The 19,022-nt window shown below is 56.3% G+C and overlaps 2 protein-coding genes across 4 annotated transcripts in view; one reads left to right on the top strand and one right to left on the bottom strand.

The window, feature by feature from the left end:
* Window positions 1-678: 678 nt before the first annotated feature.
* On the top strand, window positions 679-16,963 carry POLG (DNA polymerase gamma, catalytic subunit). The gene is made up of 22 exons (XM_065906950.1): window positions 679-1,434; window positions 4,267-4,462; window positions 5,345-5,509; window positions 5,605-5,751; window positions 5,896-5,975; window positions 6,790-6,972; window positions 7,064-7,218; window positions 7,440-7,566; window positions 8,473-8,709; window positions 9,610-9,730; window positions 9,884-9,970; window positions 10,269-10,376; window positions 11,151-11,311; window positions 12,183-12,236; window positions 12,340-12,457; window positions 12,825-12,960; window positions 13,061-13,307; window positions 14,262-14,384; window positions 14,496-14,664; window positions 14,790-14,998; window positions 15,819-15,979; window positions 16,459-16,963. The coding sequence occupies exons 1-22, from the start codon at window positions 824-826 to the stop codon at window positions 16,515-16,517; spliced, it is 3,654 nt and encodes a 1,217-aa protein (XP_065763022.1). The 5' UTR covers window positions 679-823; the 3' UTR covers window positions 16,518-16,963.
* FANCI (FA complementation group I) overlaps window positions 16,740-19,022 on the bottom strand; it is a 61,272-nt gene continuing 58,989 nt past the window's right edge. For all 3 annotated transcript variants that reach the window (XM_065906947.1, XM_065906946.1, XM_065906949.1), the window contains exons 36-38: window positions 18,171-18,266; window positions 17,776-17,883; window positions 16,740-16,876 (exon numbers count right to left, since the gene is read on the bottom strand). In XM_065906947.1, the coding sequence (XP_065763019.1) occupies window positions 16,796-16,876; window positions 17,776-17,883; window positions 18,171-18,266 (285 nt within the window). In that variant the 3' untranslated portion in view covers window positions 16,740-16,795. The remainder of the gene's footprint in view (window positions 16,877-17,775; window positions 17,884-18,170; window positions 18,267-19,022) is intronic.

Here is a 19,022-nt window from a genome sequence, read left to right as displayed (position 1 = left end):
GCCCTGGGCTGGGTGGAGGCTCGTCCCAGCGCGCACCGCGGCTCGGCCGCCGGGCTCAGGCTCGGCCACCGGGCTCAGGCTGGCGGCCGAGGGCCCCTGCGGCGCGCTGGGCTAGGGCTCGGACTCGGGACTCCCGCGGGACAGCGGCCCCCCTGGAGGGCTCGAACCCGGGCGCCGGCCCCTAAGGGCGCTAGGCCCTCGGGCTGCGGCGGTCGGGGCAGCGGCAGCCACCGTTTGCCGAGCACTTGCCGAGGGTCGTGTCCCGCGGCAGGTTCGCCCTGAGTGTCACCCGAACTGCAGTCCTGTATGACCGGTAGAACCCAGTCACCCCATTTTACAGAGTAGGGAATTGGGGCTTAAGGCGCTACCCCAAGGTCACACGTCTCGGAAGAGCTGGAGCCGGGATTCAAACCCGTGTCGTCCCCACCAGAGTCTTGCGCTCTTAACCACTACCGTCTCCTCTGATGAACTTAACGTGAACCTCGGTTTTCCGAGGGGTGTTGGTATTTCCCAAGGTTGCTTGATGATTAGCTGAGAACATGCACCTAAAGGCGCCTGGCCCCCTATTTTGGGACGCAGGCAGTGCTCGCGGAAGGAGGGCTGGTGAGATCGCACGTGCTCTGCATGTAGTTGGTAACACTGTACATCATCTGTCTCCTTTAGGATTTGTGGGTGGAAGGCAGGCATGGTCAGAACCATTTCCCTGGCAGGAAAGCGGAGACAGGACGTGTCCCTCTCCACGTCTCTCAGCCCGTGAACGCTGCCAAGCTGGATCCCAAAGCCGGGTGTCCTGACGCCCACCGGGGGGCTCCCTGCACCCACCATGAGCCGCCTGCTCTGGAGGAAGGTGGCCGGCGCCACCGTCGGGCCAGGCCCGGTTCCAGCTCCGGGGCGTTGGGTCTCCAGCTCCGCCTCCGACCCCGTCCCCAGAGACGGGCCGCCGCCGCCGCCGCCTGTGCCATCCTCGGAGGGCGGGCAGCTTCGGCACAACCCCTTGCACATCCAGATGCTCTCGAGAGGGCTCCACGAGCAGATCTTCGGGCCCGGCGGGGAGAGGCCCGACGAGGCCGCGGTGCACCGCAGCGTGGAGCACCTGCAGAAGCACGGGCTCTGGGGGCAGCCGGCCGCGCCCTTGCCCGACGTGGAGCTGCGCCTGCCGCCCCTCCTCGGGGGCAGCCTGGACCAGCACTTCCGCCTCCTGGCGCAGAAGCAGAGCCTGCCCTACCTGGAGGCGGCCAACTCGCTCTTGCAGGCGCAGCTGCCCCCGCGGCCCCCGAACTGGGCCTGGGCGGAGGGCTGGACCCGGTACGGCCCCGCGGGGGAGGCCGAACCCGTGGCCATCCCCGAGGAGCGGGCCCTGGTGTTCGACGTGGAGGTCTGCTTGGCAGAGGGAACTTGCCCCACGCTGGCGGTGGCCATATCCCCCTCGGCCTGGTGAGTAGGGAGGGGCGGGGGTCAGGGGACTTGAGCCCACGTGGAGGGCCCCCAGTCTGTGTCTGGCGAGTGGGTTTCTAGGGACTGTGGACTCAGTGGTGAACTGAAATCAGCTTGACCCCAGCTTTGATAGAGCTTACTTTCTGGTGGGGAAGGTGTGCGTGGTAAAGGACGCCCTAGCAAGTGTCAGGTGGTGACTGGGCTCAGCAGTCCCAGTAACATGTTGTACTTGAGGCTGACCAGGAGACCAGTTGAGATTACCTTGATTTGGTGCCTTTACCCCTTCCCCTAAGAGCTTCCTGAAAAGTTAGTCCAAGACATTTGGACAGTGTTTCTATTTGGGGATGCCAGTGGTTATTTTGGACAGGAGAAACTTCTCTTTGGTGGGTATATCCCAGGCAGTATAAGACACTTAGCGTCCCCAGCTGCTCCTTTAAATGCCAGACCAAATCCTGCTGCCCATCCCCCCCCCCCTCAATTTCAGTTTCCAAATACCCCTCCCCTCAGGTAACACCTCACTGACCACCCCTAGTTGAGAAACACTTCTTCCATCCCCCAGCCTCCCAAGTAGGCCTGCAGGCACTTTGGTCCCCCAAATGTATGTCCAATCACTCTTTTCTTTTTGAGTAACTTTCTAAGTGCTACCCAAGTTTCTTTTTCAAACAATGATGGCAGTACTGTTTCTCCCCTTTTTTATTCTTCATTCCAGGATTAAAATACTATTTACAACCTTAATGCTTTCAGGCATGGCCAGCAAAAAAAAAAGTTGGCAGTTTCTTTATTCCTATTGGAAGCTACATCTTTGTAAAGAAAGCTGCGAAATGTTAAATATGCAGTTGAAAATGGTGAAAACATGGCTAAATAGATAAGGTAGGCATTAATGGCTGAAAAGAGCAAAACTAGATGATTCCTTATTGATTAGTTTCAGTTAAGATGAGAATCTCAGCTTACCATGTAACTTGATGGTCAAATAGAGGGAATACTGTCCATCATTTGAGAAAGTAAGGTAGGTTGTGGTGGCTGAAAGGAAATTAGATAACCAGTGATAAGAACTGTTTTTCAACCTTTCGGTCATTCTTGGCCAGTTTACCTCTAGTCCCCTTTTTCTTTTCTCTTCTTCCTCTCCTGACTTTTCACCTCTTTCTCTTCTTGTCCTTTCCATCATCCTCTCATTCTCATACCATTCTTGCCAGTGGTACTGGGGACACCGCTCAGCTTGCCTGGCAGCGGAAGTCATTACTGAGGACCGGGCTCATACAGGGCCTTCCTCCTGGGAGCCTGACTGTGGTGGGGGGTGGGAGGCTGGGACCCTGACAGCAGCCCACTTAACTTGGGCGCATCGCTGGCATCTGGCTGTGTAACGTCAGATACCTGAGCAGCCTGCAGTTTCCAGTGGAAGGGAGAAGCCTTGCACAGGCCAGAGGGCAGCTTCTGAAAGGCCGCAGGTGAGGGCTTTGGTCATCAAACCAGAGGGACATTGCACAGGCTGTCAGTGCCGAGCTGAGGTTCACAGGGAAAGTGTAGTGTTAATGGCGATGGTTCTGACTCATCTTAAGTATGCCAAAGGTGTTTGCATTTTGGCTTTCTTCTTTTTTATCACAAAGGAATTTAACAAGATGGTTCTCATGCACAGCTGCAGACCCAGATCTTGACACCAGTCTGGCTTTTTATTGCAACCAAAGTCCTTGTTATCACCGCAGCCTCTGATATTTGACATCCTTCAGCCTTTTCTTCCATGTTGTTATTAAGGACTTTGACATGTTGAATTGAGAGGGAAGGAGGTTGCAACTTGAGTTCCTGAGCGTTTTCCCATCATTTGGGATGTGGTTAGAGCTTTAAAATTAGGAACCACTTTTGCTGGTAATCCCCTCCCCCAGAGAAACTAGTTTTATGTTTGCCGTTAATTATCGTGGCAGATAACCCCTCCTTCCCTCCGTAAGGGACACGGGGAGCTTGTTTGCAGCTGTGGTGGCCACACAGGTGGCCTCGTCACTCACTTTGGTGCTGAGTGGCCTTGAGCCTTTGGCGTGATCCATGGTTCACAAGAGGCTTTTGCTCAGTGGCCGTTTCCTCATACTTAGTCTTGTGGATCTTGAGCAAACTCCAGCCTTTTCCTGAGTCAGTTTCAGGCCCCCAATAGGCAGCACTCACCCCCTGTCCCCCACCCCCAGCCCTAGCACATACTTCTAGAACATGTGCATACATCTCCTCCTTTCTGGCACTTTCCCTGGTCTGTCACTGAGGGTGGTTGCTCAGAGGCCCAGCACCTTCTACAAGGTGTGTGACTTGCTCTTTGTCCGGAATCTTTCTAGCCGTCAGATGATTCATCCTGTACATGTGTGCAGCATTTGTCTTTTTTTTTTTTTTTGCCACTTTCAATTAAAAAAAAATTCCACTTTGGGTCCTGTTATAATTGTCTGTCCCCTTTATTAGCTCTTTGAACATGAGCTGTTTCATGCTTATAAATGTGAGGGGTCGGTAACATTCATTAAGACACCTGAGAGCCAAGCACAGACTTGGTGAGCCCCGGACTTGACATCTTGACAGCCAGGCTGCATGCCCGTCTGGGACACCGGGAACTGTGGCGCGTAGCTGCCTTCCTCTCTGGAGGTGGAGAAGTAAAGAAGGCTTTGTAACTCCTTCTCACTCCCAGCACGGCCCCCGACAGCCCCCCACCCGACCTCCAGCTCTGTGAGGGTTAGGAGACCTCGTCTCCCTTGTGTCTCCAGCTGCTAGCGCAGGACCTGCATGTGGTGGAAGGTGCACAGTGGGGCTTGTGGAGCGGGGCATGCACATCTCTGGGCTGAGCCTGCCCGCCTCTCGCCTCCTCAGGTATTCCTGGTGCAGCCGGCGGCTGGTGGAAGAGCGTTACTCTTGGACCAGCCAGCTGTCGCCGGCTGACCTCATTCCCCTGGAGGTCCCTGCCAGTGCCGGCGGCCCTGCTCAGCAGGACCAGCGGGAGCGGTTAGTGGTGGGACACAATGTGTCCTTCGACCGAGCCCACATCCGGGAGCAGTACTTGATCCAGGTGAGGATCCCGGGGCCGAGTGCAGGTCCTGGCTCGGGGTGGGCTCAGAGCCCGGCTCTCAGTGGCTGGGAAAGGACTGTGTGTCCTGGCTGGCGCCTCCATCGCCTTTGTAGTGGCTCCAGGGCCCCCTGTTGACCAGCCCTGCCCGTGGTCCCTGTGCCCAGCTCTTGGGTCCCCAGGATCCCTGGCACAGGACCTGAGCTGTCACAGTGCTAATGGCCCTCGTCTGTGTGCGGCATTTTAGAGCTTGGCCTGGGCTTTGTGCGGGCCCCACAGCCTGGGCACACGTCCTGCCTCAGCCCCTGGTGAGCAGCATGCGCTTCTTGCCCCTGAGCCTCAGTTTCCTCTTTTGTAAAAAGAGGGAGATAGCAGAAGTTGCATCGTAGGATTGCTGAGAGGGCTTGAACCGTGCACATGTCAGACACTCAGAGCCATAGTGGTAGCACTTCTTGAGTTTGTGGAAAGTGCCACAGGAGAGGTGGGGCAGGTGGGAGTAGCCTTGACCTCCAGCTGCAGATGCTGAGGCTCGGACAGCCTTGTTAACTTGCCCAGGGCCTCATAGCTGGTGAGTGGCAGGACGGGGCAGCCAAGTCTGATAGCTCGGAAGGCCTGGTTTAGGCCCCTCTGTTCCCAAGGTGCTCCTCAGCCCTGCTGCTGGGAAGGGCCATGTGTTGGGACTGAGCCTGGCCTGTGCCTTCCAGAGTGGCTAGGATCAAAAGGCAGGCCCCTCACAGGTGAAGGAACAAGCATGAGCAAGCTTGAAGACATTGCATCTTGAGCATCCGGCTGTGTGCTGGGAGGGGGCCTGTGGCGGGGTTGGTGGGCTGAAACCCTGAGATGGGGCAGGCGGGCCCCTCTGCTGAAGCCTTTCTCCCTCCTCAGGGTTCCCACATGCGCTTCCTGGACACCATGAGCATGCACATGGCCATCTCAGGGCTGAGCAGCTTCCAGCGCAGTCTGTGGATGGCCGCCAGGCAGGGCAAACACAAGGCCCGGCCCCCTACTCAACGAGGCCAGAAGTCCCAGAGCAAAGCCAATGGCCCGGCGGTGAGGGCACAGTGGGCGTGGGAGACCCTGTCACTAGCCTGCCCGTCTGGCTCAAGGCTACGCTGACCTGCCATGTCCCTCACTCTTGCCCCCAGATCTCATCCTGGGACTGGCTGGACATCAGCAGTGTCAATAACCTGGCAGACGTGCACGGCCTCTACGTGGGGGGGCCTCGCCTGGAGAAGGAGCCCCGCGAGCTGTTTATCAAGGGCAACATGAAGGACGTCCGTGAGAACTTCCAGGTATGGTGGGGGAGGGAGTCCGGGGGTGTGGGCAGGGGCAGGCCCCTCGAGACACTGGGAGTGTAGCTGCCACACCTGACCCTGGGCCCCAGCGGCAGTAGTGGGATGACTGCCCACCCTGCGCCTTCCTATCGCCTGTGCCAGGACCTGATGCAGTACTGTGCCCAGGACGTGTGGGCCACCTATGAGGTTTTCCAGCAGCAGCTTCCACTCTTCCTGGAGAGGTGAGGGAGTGCCCCCCTGGGAACCCCTGGGGGTCAGTGGGTTCCCGGTGGCACCTGGGCCCATTGTAGCCAGGTGCTGCTGGGCCTTTCTCAGGCTGGGGCCCTCAGCCTTTCTGGCCTGAGAGCATGGAGCTGCTCTGTCCAGGGGTGGCCACCTGGGCCTTGGACTCTGGGATGCCTACAGAGTCATAGAGGGGAGGATCCAGGCTGTGCTGATTTCATGGTCTGCTCAGCGCCCTCTCTGAACCCAGATTCTGAGCCAAGGGTTTCACGTCCATCTTGGTTATGTGTCCTAGTGAGTCAGTCTGATGATGTGGTCAGAATTGGAAGCCTCAGCCAGACCCGGTTCTGATCTTAATTCTCCGGTCCAGCTCATGTGACCTTGGGCAAGGCACTTGGTTTCTCTGAGCCTCACTGGTCTTATCTGTGAAGCACATACAGTCATACTTGACTACTCCAGTTGTAAGGCTCTTGTATGACACTTTGTGTGTATGAAGTTGTTAATGCAGTGTCTGGCACCTGGTCATTACTCAGCAAGTGGCAGCCATCTCCATTTTTGTGATCTGTCATTCCCACATTATCCCTGAGGTTGGAATGATATTATCCCCATTTTATAGATGAAGGAACTTTGGCTCAGAAAGATGAAGTCACTTATGCAGGGTCTCATGGCTGGGAAATAGGAGAGAACTGGGGTTTAAACCCCTGTCTCTCTGACGTGGGTGGTTGGGTTGAGGATTGCCAGGCCGGCTCAGGGCTTGGGCCAGAGCCTTGCCTCCCGTGGTCATTTATGGTAGCCCTGGTGTTTGTCCTCAAGGTGTCCCCACCCGGTGACTCTGGCTGGCATGTTGGAGATGGGTGTCTCCTACCTGCCTGTCAACCAGAACTGGGAGCGTTACCTGGCGGAGGCGCAGAGCACCTACGAGGAGCTCCAACGGGAGATGAAGAAGTCGCTGATGGACCTGGCCAACGATGCCTGCCAGTTGCTCTCGGGAGAGAGGTAGCCAGGCCCTTGGGTGGGCGGGGCCGGGCAGCGGGAGGCCTGGCCTCTGGCGTGGCCTTAGCCCTGCCCTGGTGAACTGGCTGTGCAGGTACAAAGAGGACCCCTGGCTCTGGGACCTGGAGTGGGACGTGCAGGAGTTTAAGCAGAAGAAAGTGAAGAAGGGGAAGAGGAGGGAGCCAGCCGCAGCCAGCAAGTTGCCTGTCGAGGGGGCTAATGTCCCTGGGGACCCCAGGGATCAGGAAGGTGGGGAACATGGGCGGGAGGCGGGGAAGGGAGGGGCCCTGGGAAGGGCCTGGGACCCAGGGGTCCCTTGGCAGTGGTGGCTCCAGCCTTCCAGAGAACCCATGCTCCCTGCAGTGGAAGCGCAGAGTTAGAACCACTGGACTGGACCACTGGGCAGGTCCTGGGAGGGTCTTTCTGAGACACCCTTCCCTGGTCCTGATTGTCCTCCCCACCCTGTGCAGACCCCGGCCCCCCCAGTGAGGAGGAGGAGTTCCAGCGAGATGTCACAGCCCGCACCTGCTTGGAGCAGCTGAGGGGGACCACAGAGCTCCTGCCCAAGCGACCCCAGCACCTTCCTGGACACCCAGGGTGAGCCCTGCCCCTTTGCATGTCCAGGGGCCACCCTATCCCTCCCTCTACTCCGAGACACCCATATTCTGGGCCCCAGCACAGGGGGTAGCATGCATATGAGCTCCTGCTATCATGCTGCCATTTGTTCCTGCTGTCTTCCTGTCCTGTTCTCACCCCCAGGTCACTGGGCTTGTTCACTGCAAGTGCAGTAAGCACCTGCTGTGTTCTGGGCTTCATTGCAGTCTGTGAAAGGCAAAGAGGAGCATAACTCCTTTCTAGTAGCTTCTCCCTGGGAGGAGCCAGTTGGGTAGATCAGCCTGCACAGCTGGAGTTTATATCCGTCATGAGACAGAAGAGTCATCAGTGTTGAGGCAGAGCCTAAAACTCTGCCTGGGGAAATCAAGGAAGGCTTCCTTGAGGAGGTGACCTTCATTCTTGCCGCACAGAGTGGCAGAGATGAGAAAATAGGGGTATCCAGACTGAACAGCAAGGGGCAAGGGACCAATTTTGTGTTTGCCTAAGAGGAGGCCTCCTTGAATCTGTGCCCTGAGTGCCTTACTTGCCTCTGGCATTGGCTCTGGTGGACAGCCCCTAAGGGATGGAGCAACAGAGGTCGGGCAGTCCTGCACGCTGCTCTGGGCAGTTTCCCTGGTCACGTGGAGCTTGGTGAGGATCCTGCCCTGGGCCGTGTGTATGGGTCCTGGAACAGGGGGCTGACAGAGGATCTGTCCTTGAGGGATATTTGAATTATTCTAGGGGCCTCTGTGGGGGTCCTGGCTTAGTCCCAGAGGGAGGAGGGGTGATGGCAGGCTGAGGTCACGATTAGGCCTTGGGATGGGTGGGCGTTGTCGGGTGGAGAGAGCCTTCCTTGTTACACGCCGTCCTCCCGTGACTGCTGTGACGTGCTCTCTGCTGGCGGCGTAGGTGGTATCGGAAGCTATGTCCCCGGCTCGATGACCCTGCGTGGACCCCTGGCCCCAGTCTCCTCAGCCTCCAGATGCGGGTCACACCTAAGCTCATGGCATTGACCTGGGACGGCTTCCCCCTGCACTACTCGGAGCAGCATGGCTGGGGCTACCTGGTGCCCGGGCGGCGGGACAACCTGGCTCCGGTCCCGGCCGGCAGCGCCCTCACGTCGGCTGGGGCGGCCTGCCCCCACACGTAAGGCTCCGGCTTGGGGAGGAAGGGCTGGCGTCCCGGGACCCTTCCCCTTGTTGGAGAGACCAAGCCCACCTCGGGCTAGGGTGAGGAGCCTGAGTCAGAGCGTCTGGCTCTGATGGCAGTCTTTCTGTCCAGGCCTCCAAGCCCTGTGGATTAGAGGGCGTGGGGTTGGAGTGGGAAGGGCTGAGGTCCTGCTCGGGAGCCCACAGCCCCACTGCCCACGCAGGAACATGTAGAGAGCGGGCTGGAGGGTTGTTGGACGTGATGGGTCCATGGACTTTGTGTGCCTCCTTTGAGTATCACTTATTGAGCACTGGTTATATTCTCTGTTAATAAGTGCTTTACAGCGCTTCCCTCATTCCCGAGGCAGCCACATGAGACAGGGTGGTTATCTTCATTTTAGAGCTGGCAGAAGAAAAGGTCCCGGGAAGTCAGTCTCTTGTCTGAGATCCCAAACCGTTGAGATTTTGACAGGCAGGTGCTGGGGAGAAGCCATAGCGCGCGAAGTGGCCCAGAATTGAGGGTCCTGGCTCAGCAGGGCAGTCTGACCCGCCTGTGGCGCCTGAGGACAGAAGGATGGGGGTCAGCCTGTGCCTGTGAGCCGAAGAGTGGGTGCGTGGGCAGAGTCGGCCTGGGGCGGGCCTGGCCCTGACTCCCCACTGCCCTGCTCCCCGCACGCTCTTCTCCTGAGTCAGCCCCGGCCTCGAAGCCCAGCCTGCCAGCAGCGTGCTGTCGTTTTCAGCTTGTCACTCACTGTCTGTGAGCCAGGGAGAGTGCTGTCCATTCCTGCCTCAGAGCCGCTCCTGGGGACTGAACAGGGAACGGTGGAAGGCACCCGGCGAGCGGCCTGGCCCGGAGGGGCCCGCGGTAATCAGGCTGCGGCCGCCGTTCTCTGCGCAGAGCCATCGAGTCCCTGTACAGGAGGCACTGTCTTGAACAGGGGAAGCAGCAGCCGGAGCCGCCGCAGGCAGACCTGGCCGAGGAGTTCCTGCTGTCCGACAGCGGCGCCCTGTGGCAGACGGTGAGGGCGGCTCTGGCCTCCAGGACGGGGCAGCCTCTGGGTGGGGGCCGGGCGCCAGAGGCGCTCGTCTGCTCACTCAGCCCAGAGTGGGGCTGGTGGATGTGGGCCAGCTCAGCCCCCTGCTTTACTCGCTTGGTACCTGGGCCCCTCCAGGTGGAAGAACTGGGCTGCTTGGAGGTGGAGGCCGAGGCAAAGATGGAGAACTCGCGAGAGGCAGTTCCAGGTCAACTGCTACCTCCGGTGAGCTGGGCGCCTGCTCAGGGCTTCTCTGGGTGGGTGCTGGGTGGCCACGTTCTCTTGCACCCAAGTAGCTCTTTCCCCCTCAGTTACCAAGGTTTTGGGGGGCTGGGAGATGACTGCCATGCCCTTGGGCAGCCCCACCCTTGTTGGAGGCCGGGGAGGGAGCCTGAGACCTCGTGGCCATCCTGTCATTTCCCAGCTGCATGCTATTTCAGGCCCTTTTCCCACCCCTACCCCATGGCCCTCGCTGAATGCAGGTGCTGGAGCAGGGCCTGATCTAGGTGTGTGGCCCCCACAGACTGCTGCTGGTGGCCCCAAAGCCAGCCAGCCAGCTTATCACCATGGCAACGGACCCTACAATGATGTGGATATCCCCGGCTGCTGGTTCTTCAAGCTGCCTCACAAGGTGTGTGTTCTGGTTCACACCCTGTTCCCTGGTGTCCTTGCTGCATTCAGGGTGCATAGTGGGCCTGCTGAGTGACTCAAACCAGGAGATGGCCTTTCTGTGGGAATGCCAGGAGTAGAGGGGCAGAGCATGATCTCGGACAAAAGTTGCAATCTCTCTGAGCCTTTGTTTTTCTTCTAAAAATTGGGTGGCAAGGGGCCTGGTGGCAGAATTAAATGACATAGGGTGAGAAAAAAAGAGAAAAATGACATGGGGCATCTCTTTGTGACCCCACAGACTGTAGCCCACCAGGCTCCTCTGTCCATGGGATTCTTCAGGCAAGAACACTGTACTGGGTTTACATTTCCTCCTCCAGGGGATCTTCCCCACAGGGATTGAACCTGGGTCTCCTGCATTGCAGGCAGATTCTTTACCATCTGAGCCACCAGGGAAGTCTTCTAGCCTTTGTTTTTGTTCTAAAAATTGAGTGGCGAGGGATCTGGTGGCAGAATTAAATGCCATAGGGCGAGAAAAAAGAGAAAAATGACATGGGGCGTGTCGGGAGCCTATTACCCCACCTGGTGACGGTGGCTGTTACCGGGAGGGGGGCTGGGTTTGTGTCTGTGTTAGCACCTGCGTGTGAGCATGTGTGTTAGGCCTGTGTGTGTATCTGTGTTGCAGCCAGGGATTTGCCCCACGCTGCTCTGCTCGTGGGGCGGTCCGGTGGGTGTGGGGCAGTGCCCAGGGCACTGGGGAGCCGCCGCCGCCAGCCCCCGCTGCCTTTGCTCTCCGCAGGATGGCAGTAGCTGCAACGTGGGCAGCCCCTTCGCCAAAGACTTCTTGCCCAAGATGGAGGACGGCACCCTGCAGGCTGGCCCGGGAGGCGCCAGTGGGCCCCGGGCCTTGGAAATCAATAAAATGATCTCTTTTTGGAGGAATGCCCACAAGCGTATCAGGTGGGCCATGGGGGAGGGCAGAGACTTGCTGCTGTCCACGCCTCTGACCAGGTCACTGCTCTCCTGGGATCCCTTCCCCTCCCCGCCCCACGGCCCCCCAGCCCCGGGGCCCCTGACAGCCTGTACTGCAGCTCAGGGCTTGCCTGGTCTGGAGGCCAGGCTCCCTGGTCCAGGAGCTGTGCGCCTACGGGCCAGGCTCTTTCCCTCTCCAGCTTCCGTTTCCTTGTTACGTAAGAAGAGTGGTACCGTAGGTCCCTGAAGGCCCCTCCCAGCTCTATGAGGCCCCTTCTGTGAAGGGCTAGTGGCCTGTAAGCTGTGTTGTGGGCTGGGTCCTAGGCCGGGGATGGCAGATGGATCGAAGCCTAGTTCCACAGCGGAGGTGGCCGCCAGCAGCACGCTCCTGTGAGAAGAGTGGCAGGGGCTGTGACGTCTGCCCTGAGCGTGGAGGCGGCAGTGGTGGCAGGGCTGAAGCGGGGTGCCTCACGGTCACCTCAGGAGGCGGGCAGAAGCAGCCTGGCTGGTCATCTCCCTGAGGGCTTGTGCTCCTGGATGGGAGATGGCAGGGCCTGGCACGAGTCAGGTCCCTGGAGAGGGTGGAGGCTGGGCATGGAGGGCACGCAGCTGAGGCTCCTGGATGGGAGATGGCAGGGCCCGGGCCGAGTCAGGTCCGTGGAGAGGGTGGAGGCCGGGCACAGAGGGCACGCAGCAGAGGCTCCTGGATGGGAGATGGCAGGGCCCGGCCCGAGTCAGGTCCGTGGAGAGGGTGGAGGCCGGGCACGGAGGGCACGCAGCAGAGCAGGGTAGTTGAGAGCTACGTCGTGCGGGGGTGGCTCCCGCCCCCACGGCTGAGCTCAGCAGTGTCCCACCGCAGCTCCCAGATGGTGGTGTGGCTGCCCCGGTCTGCGCTGCCCCGGGCCGTGACCAGGTATGTCCTGTCGGGGTTGCGGGAACAGGAAGGCTGAGTGAGGCGGGGCCTAAGACCAAAGCCAGCTGCAGAGATTCAGGTCCTTCCCCCCACCCCCCCACAGGCATGCCAACTATGATGAGGAAGGCCGCTACGGGGCCATCCTGCCCCAGGTGGTGACGGCCGGCACCATCACTCGGCGGGCCGTGGAGCCTACGTGGCTCACTGCCAGCAACGCCCGGGTACGTGTTCTCTGCACATCTGTTCTTCCTGGCCTTCTTCTCCTTTGTCGAGAGGCTGGGGTTGCAATGGGCCTGTACTAAGATCTGAGTCTGGCGGGACTCCAGTCTAAATCTGGCATCACAGCCCCTCCATTTGTTGGGCAGATAAGTTCTGGGCACCTGCTCCTGGCCAGGCATGCGAGGCACAGCTGTTGTGGAGTCTGCATGGGGCAGGGGAATCTTTACCTGGAACTGGCAGAGCTGGCTGCATTCCCTAAAACCATGCCCTTGGGAAGGGCCACCACATCTCAGTCTAGTCAGGCCCTGGGGTGAGCAAGAGGAGTCTCACCAGGCACCTACGTGGGGTCTGACCTCCCTCCTCCCGCAGCCTGACCGCGTAGGCAGTGAGTTGAAGGCCATGGTGCAGGCCCCGCCCGGCTACGTCCTCGTGGGTGCCGACGTGGATTCCCAGGAGCTGTGGATCGCAGCTGTGCTGGGAGACGCCCACTTTGCTGGCATGCACGGTGAGCGGGAGCCAGGGCTGAAGTGGAGTGGAGGCGGCCTGACGCCTGGCCGACGGAGCACTTCCAAAGCCGCCTTTCTCACTGGCACCCTGCCCCCCAGGCTGCACGGCCTTCGGCTGGATGACCCTGCAGGGCAGGAAGAGCAGGGGCACCGATCTGCACAGCAAGACGGCGGCCACCGTGGGCATCAGCCGTGAGCACGCCAAGATCATCAACTACGGCCGCATCTACGGGGCCGGGCAGCCCTTTGCCGAGCGCCTGCTCATGCAGTTCAACCACCGACTCACGCGGCAGGAGGCGGCTGAGAAGGCCCAGCAGATGTATGCAGTCACCAAGGGCCTCCGCCGGTGAGGGTCCCCCATTCCCCACCCCTGGGCCTCAGGCTTGCTTTATTGTCTCTGCTGCGCCTGTCTTTTTGGCCTTCCCGTTGCCTGAGCCCTCACATGACCTCTGGCCTAGCTCTAGGTGGGCTGTCCTTAGGTTGTGACGTTTGCTGGCTTCACAGTCCGTTTTCCTCATAGAGCTGCATGCGTTATCACTGAGTGGTTGCAGGGTGCCTGCTCTGCTCCTGAATAAAGAGAATAAACAGCAATGTAGGGGTTGCGAACCCACATGCCCACAGGGCATGCGAGCAAGTGAGGGGGGAGCAGAGTGTTGTCCAGGGAGGTGAGGGGGAGACGGGGCTGGGGGGGTGCACTAGGGCAGCGTGTGCTGGCGGAGGCGAGGCAGTGACGACAGAGATGGCTGGGTCTTAGTCGTGGAGACCTTTGAAGGTGTCCGTGTGGACTGGGGTGGTGGGGAAAGCCTGTTGCACCTCTGAGCAGGTGAGTGACATGACGAGCCAGCAGGGGACTAGCCTGGTGTCGTCTGAAGCCGCAGTTCTGAAGCTGGGAGTCTGGGGCAGCAGGGACCAAGAAGAGTGAGCCAGGCCTGGCTGTATGTCCTGTCTTCTGCCTTTCTGAATGCTCTCCCCACCCTCACCCCGAAATGCAGGGTGGTAGCCTTTGCTGCTTCCTGGACTAACATGACACCTGTTGGTCACTGGGTAGTGCAGGGTTGAAGGTTTAGGACAGTAATGGTCCCGTCCTTTATCGGGCTACCCTCAGGTAGCCCACAAAACCCTGGGATCCTGTCTAGGCTCTGTTTCCTCCTGCTGTGTGATCCCAGAGTCACTTGGCCTCTCTGAGCCTTTTGACCCCAGGGCGGTTGTGGAAATGGAGTGCTCTTGAACACGCCTATCCCAGGGTTTGGCACAGAACAGCCATTCCCTTGGGAGTGACGGTTGTGACGCTGCCCCCCAGGTACCGGCTGTCAGATGAGGGCGAGTGGCTGGTGAAGGAGTTGGACCTCCCGGTGGACAGGACTGAGGACGGCTGGGTTTCCCTGAAGGATCTGCGCAGGATCCAGAGAGAAGCTTCGAAGAAGTGAGAACCTTGTGTTCATGTCAGTGGGAGGGTTTGGGCTGGCCTGTGGAGAGCTGGCGTGCTTTTGCTCTGATACAGTGAAGCACAAAGCTTGCCCTCTTTGTTGCCCAGATCGCGATGGAAGAAGTGGGAGGTGGTTGCTGAGCGAGCCTGGATGGGGGGCACAGAGTCAGAAATGTTCAACAAACTGGAGAACATTGCCACATCTGACATACCTCGTACCCCGGTGCTGGGCTGCCGCATCAGCCGGGCCCTGGAACCCTGTGCTGTCCGCGGGGAGGTACCGCCGCCCTCGGAACGGGGGATCGGGGGCCTCAGGGCGGGCAGGGCTCCTGTGCCGCCTCCTACTCGGGGGGAGCTGGCTGTGGTCTGACCCTTCTCACCTGTGCCTGCCTTCCCTCCCAGTTCATGACCAGCCGTGTGAACTGGGTGGTGCAGAGCTCCGCGGTCGACTACCTGCACCTCATGCTCGTGGCCATGAAGTGGCTGTTCGAGGAGTTCGCCATTGACGGGCGCTTCTGCATTAGCATCCACGATGAGGTTCGCTACCTGGTGCGGGAGGAGGACCGGTACCGCGCGGCGCTCGCCCTGCAGATCACCAACCTCCTGACCAGGTAGGCAGGCCCGTGGCCCCTCCGGCCTGACCGTCTGCCAGATCCATGGGGCTTGGACCACACTGGGCACAATCTGAATTTTCATCCCCCCAGCAATAAGTGTTTCCACTTTTACCTCTGATTTTTAAAAACTGAATTCTTAAAAAGACTAGCTCAATATTTAGAAAAGATTTTTTGGAGATTGGAAGTGTCGTATTGCCAGACTAGATCGCTGGGGTGGTCAGGAGGTGGAAGAGCCCAGGGAGTAGCCTCAGAGAGGAGTTCTCAAACTATGCTTCAAACTATGCTTCAAAACTTTGTTTTGAAAATCAGATGACAGGCTTTTTTCAACTCACAGAAAATTGAGATAATTTTTCATTTGTAAACATTGATTCTTAAGTGCCAAAAGTATGTTATTCTGATTACTAACAAAAAACATTGTTAAAAGGGAAGCTCAAGTATACATATTGAGTTGCATTTCCTTGCAGTAAAATCCCTAGTTTATATGGTTGGATTAACTGATGTTACAGTTCCATGTTGATCTGCCACTAAGAACCAGTTTGGGACCCATGGTCTGATTAATGGGTATATAATGTATGTTTACAGTGATCAATACTGTTGCCCTCATCTTCTGACCAAAGTGGGAAAAAATGTGTGTTTTGAGTCCACAGTTGTACCGAGTGGCTCAGCGGGAGGTGTGGGCTGCTGGGTGGAGGGCCGTGCTGGCCCTTCAGCTTTCTTTGCTAAGTAAACAGAGCTAGGTGGGCAGGCCCTGTCCTCGAGACGGGCCTTTGTTTAGAGCAGGGACACGGCTATTGAAAGAAGGTCGGGTCTCTTTCAGGTGCATGTTTGCCCACAAGCTGGGTCTGAATGACCTGCCCCAGTCAGTCGCGTTTTTCAGTACCGTCGATATTGACCAGTGCCTCAGGAAGGAAGTGACCATGGATTGTAAAACCCCTTCTAACCCAACTGGGATGGAAAGGCGATACGGGATTCCCCAGGGTGAGCGCAACACCTTCGTTCCTTATTGCACGTGGGATGGGGGGAAGACTAGAAAGTGGTCTCGGACAACAGAGGCTTGGGGCACTAGAGGATAACAACCCCCCTCTTGTGCTGTGTACTGGGCTGTTTCGGTTTATAATGGGCCCAGAGTCCAAAGTGAGCATACTGTTCAGATCACAAAGGCAAGAAGTGTTTGATTCTGGTTTCTTTCCTCTTCAACCACACACACACAAAAGATTTAAAGGAGATTTATTGTTTGAAAGTCACAGTGCGTTCTTGGGCAACAAGTAAATTAGAAAGCTTAAAGTCTATTTAAAATGTATCTAAGACAAACTTATTTTATACATAAAGAAAACAGACCCTCCCCAAATATGACCCTACCATTCTTGGCAATCCTTTATGACCTTAACATTAAGTTCCTTTTCTCACTTCTGACTGCTTCGTGAGGGGGCATCCTAACGAACTGCACTATTTTTCAGGTGAAGCACTGGATATTTACCAGATAATTGAACTCACCAAAGGCTCCCTGGAGAAATGAAGCCAGCCTGGACTATAGCCCTGCCTGGAGGCTCTGTATTTGCTCCCATGGAGCTTCATCGGGGCAGTGCAGGCTCCTAAAACTCAGGCTTTCAGCTCTGCTTTTTGCAAAAGGGGCGGCCAGCCATTTTTCAGTAGCAGGACCTGCCAAGAATGATTGCCTCTAAACTAAAGGTGCAGTTGAGTTCAGAACCAAGATGCCAATGTGGTGCAGGCATTAGGACAAGGGGGCATTGTTGCTTGTTGGGTAAAAGGAAAGCAGAAGCCCCAAAGTTCACATTAACTCAGGCATTTCGTTTCTTTTTTCCTTTTCTTCTTGGCTGGTTCTTTGTTCTGCCCCTCATGCTCTGATGCAGTGCCCTAGAAGGGGACAGAAGTAACGCTGTAATGTGAGAAGCCTGTTCAGAGGCAGTGGAAATAAAAACAGCAATCCTTTATCTTATCAAAGCCTGTGTTGGTCATGCTTTCTCCCCCATCCCACTCACGGGAGGTAACTGTTGGAGATGAGGTGAGCTCTGTAGTAGAGCAAGGTGGTGCTGACTCCTTCCCTTTGGACTTCTGGAATGATGCAGGGAACACAGTGACAGAGAAGGGGCATCAAGATGGTGCAGAACTCCCCTGAACTCAGATGCCGGGTAGGCAGAGGGAGTGGACAGGGCCAGGTGTATTATGGCTTAGAGTGTGGTAAATGGAAGCATGTAGATTCACAATTTTTGAGAAGCTAGAAATCCAGGGTGGTTGATGTAAACTTCCAGTTCATCCTGGATATACAAAAGGTGATAGAAACACTGGGTTCTGCTTCAGAGATGCTGTAGGGCTCACGCGTGCGGTTGGGACAGGTCTGTTCCTCTCCCTTTAGTCTCAGCAGAGGGGAAAAGAGGCTGAGAAATGCGCTGAATGTCATTCAGAGTAGTTGGCCCTACTTTGAATGAGGGCATGGTAGAAGAGGAAAACACTGGTTTCTGAGCCAGAATACTTATGTTCATAATTTTCCAATGGTTTAAAAGGTTATGGGGAAAAGACCCACAGTAAGACCTTGTTTTCAACATCCCCTTTCTGGAAATGTCCACCCTAAATGTACACAAGCCTGGGAAACTTCGTGTGTGGTTCACCATTTACAACCTTTCTCTTGAGAATGCCTAGTTTTGTCTTTGACCAGCTTTTGGCCCTTTCTCTGTGGCTGCTCCCAGATAGGCTACTGACAACCAGCCAGGAGGGCAGCTGAAGCGTGCTGCACTCCAGTCAGAGCAGGCACTGACCTCTTCATTTTCATCCTCCTCCTCCTGCCGAAGAACCACGTCCAGGACGTTTCCCTTGATCTTGAAGTCTCGTGAGGTGCTGAGCTTTATATGCTTCATCAGGTTCACCTGGGACAGGATTGTAAACACAGGCGCAGTTTCCTACCAATAAAACCTGCCCAGGGCTGCCTAAGCCAACCCTGATAAACCTTCATTGCTAGAGAAGCAAGTAGACACCCACCAGACTTCACATCAGGTTCCCTGGGTCAGTGTTTGGCTTCAGGCCATCAGATCAGAAATAGCAAAGAATCAAATGTAGTCGACCCCCCCACCCAGTGCAGTTGCATTGCTTCAGTTTGCCAGGTCCCCTCACAGGGTAAGTGGGCATCAGTACAAAAATAACAGAATATGCTTACCTTTGACCTCTTAGAAAGGTGGATGAGAAATTTTTCATACTGTTCAATGGCAAAGATGAGATTAGGAATTGGCTTGGTTTCCCGAAGAGCTCTGGCCTACAGGGCAAAGAGAAGACCTAAATTTGGGGTTCAGGAGTGGTAAAGTCCTCTGAAGCTGCTTGTCGCAGAACTGCTCGTGGCTTTGAGGGAAAGATAGTCTGACCTCCAATGAAATGCAGTTTTACTTATATACACCAGTCATTAAGATTTTTTTTGATAGTTCAGTTTCATCAAAGGACCTAAAAATGCCAATGAAGATGGCAATTAACCCTTCTGTAATTCCTAAACATGTGTTTTCTAGAGGCTGGCTGAGGGAAGGACCATGTGTAGGTATCTGGTTGCCTCTCTGACTTAGGATTCCTGTAACAATGAGCCCACTCTGCCCTAGCTCTGTTTCTGCTCTAGTCTACAGATGCATTTTCATTGCTGCGATTCTCTCTCCCCTCAACTTGAATTGTAGCTTGTAGATCCTTCCATATGTTTCTTACGCATATAGACAAGTTTTTATATTTTTTAAACTACAAATGAAGACACTGTTCTCATCTTTTTTTCTTTAACATTATCTTAGAATTCTATATCTGAACATTTAGCTTTGTATTTTTTCATGTCTGCGTAGTGTTCTACAGTATAAATATACTATAAAAGCCAGTCAGTGGGCATCTTAGTTTTCCCAATATTTCACTTTTACTTATAACATTACTAGAACTGAATATACACAGGCCTTTACAATTTCTCTATTCTACAAGTAGAATTGTGGCATTAAAGACTGGTGCATGTGAACAGTTATTGCCAAATGTTTACCTTGAGAGAGGA

This window comes from Muntiacus reevesi, chromosome 15, assembly GCF_963930625.1.
Source record: "Muntiacus reevesi chromosome 15, mMunRee1.1, whole genome shotgun sequence".
Taxonomy (NCBI): Eukaryota; Metazoa; Chordata; class Mammalia; order Artiodactyla; family Cervidae; genus Muntiacus; species Muntiacus reevesi.
The sequence above is the reverse complement of the archived record's forward strand: the minus strand, read 5'-3'. Positions and strand labels throughout refer to the sequence as shown.

Bases quoted from the DNA above. Each gene is read 5' to 3' on its own strand.
- POLG (XM_065906950.1), top strand. From the start codon at position 824: ATGAGCCGCCTGCTCTGGAGGAAGGTGGCCGGCGCCACCGTCGGGCCA. The intron at 8,710-9,609 runs GTAAGGCTCCGG...TTCTCTGCGCAG, and splicing joins GGGGCGGCCTGCCCCCACAC to AGCCATCGAGTCCCTGTACA. The intron at 12,237-12,339 runs GTATGTCCTGTC...ACCCCCCCACAG, and splicing joins CTGCCCCGGGCCGTGACCAG to GCATGCCAACTATGATGAGG.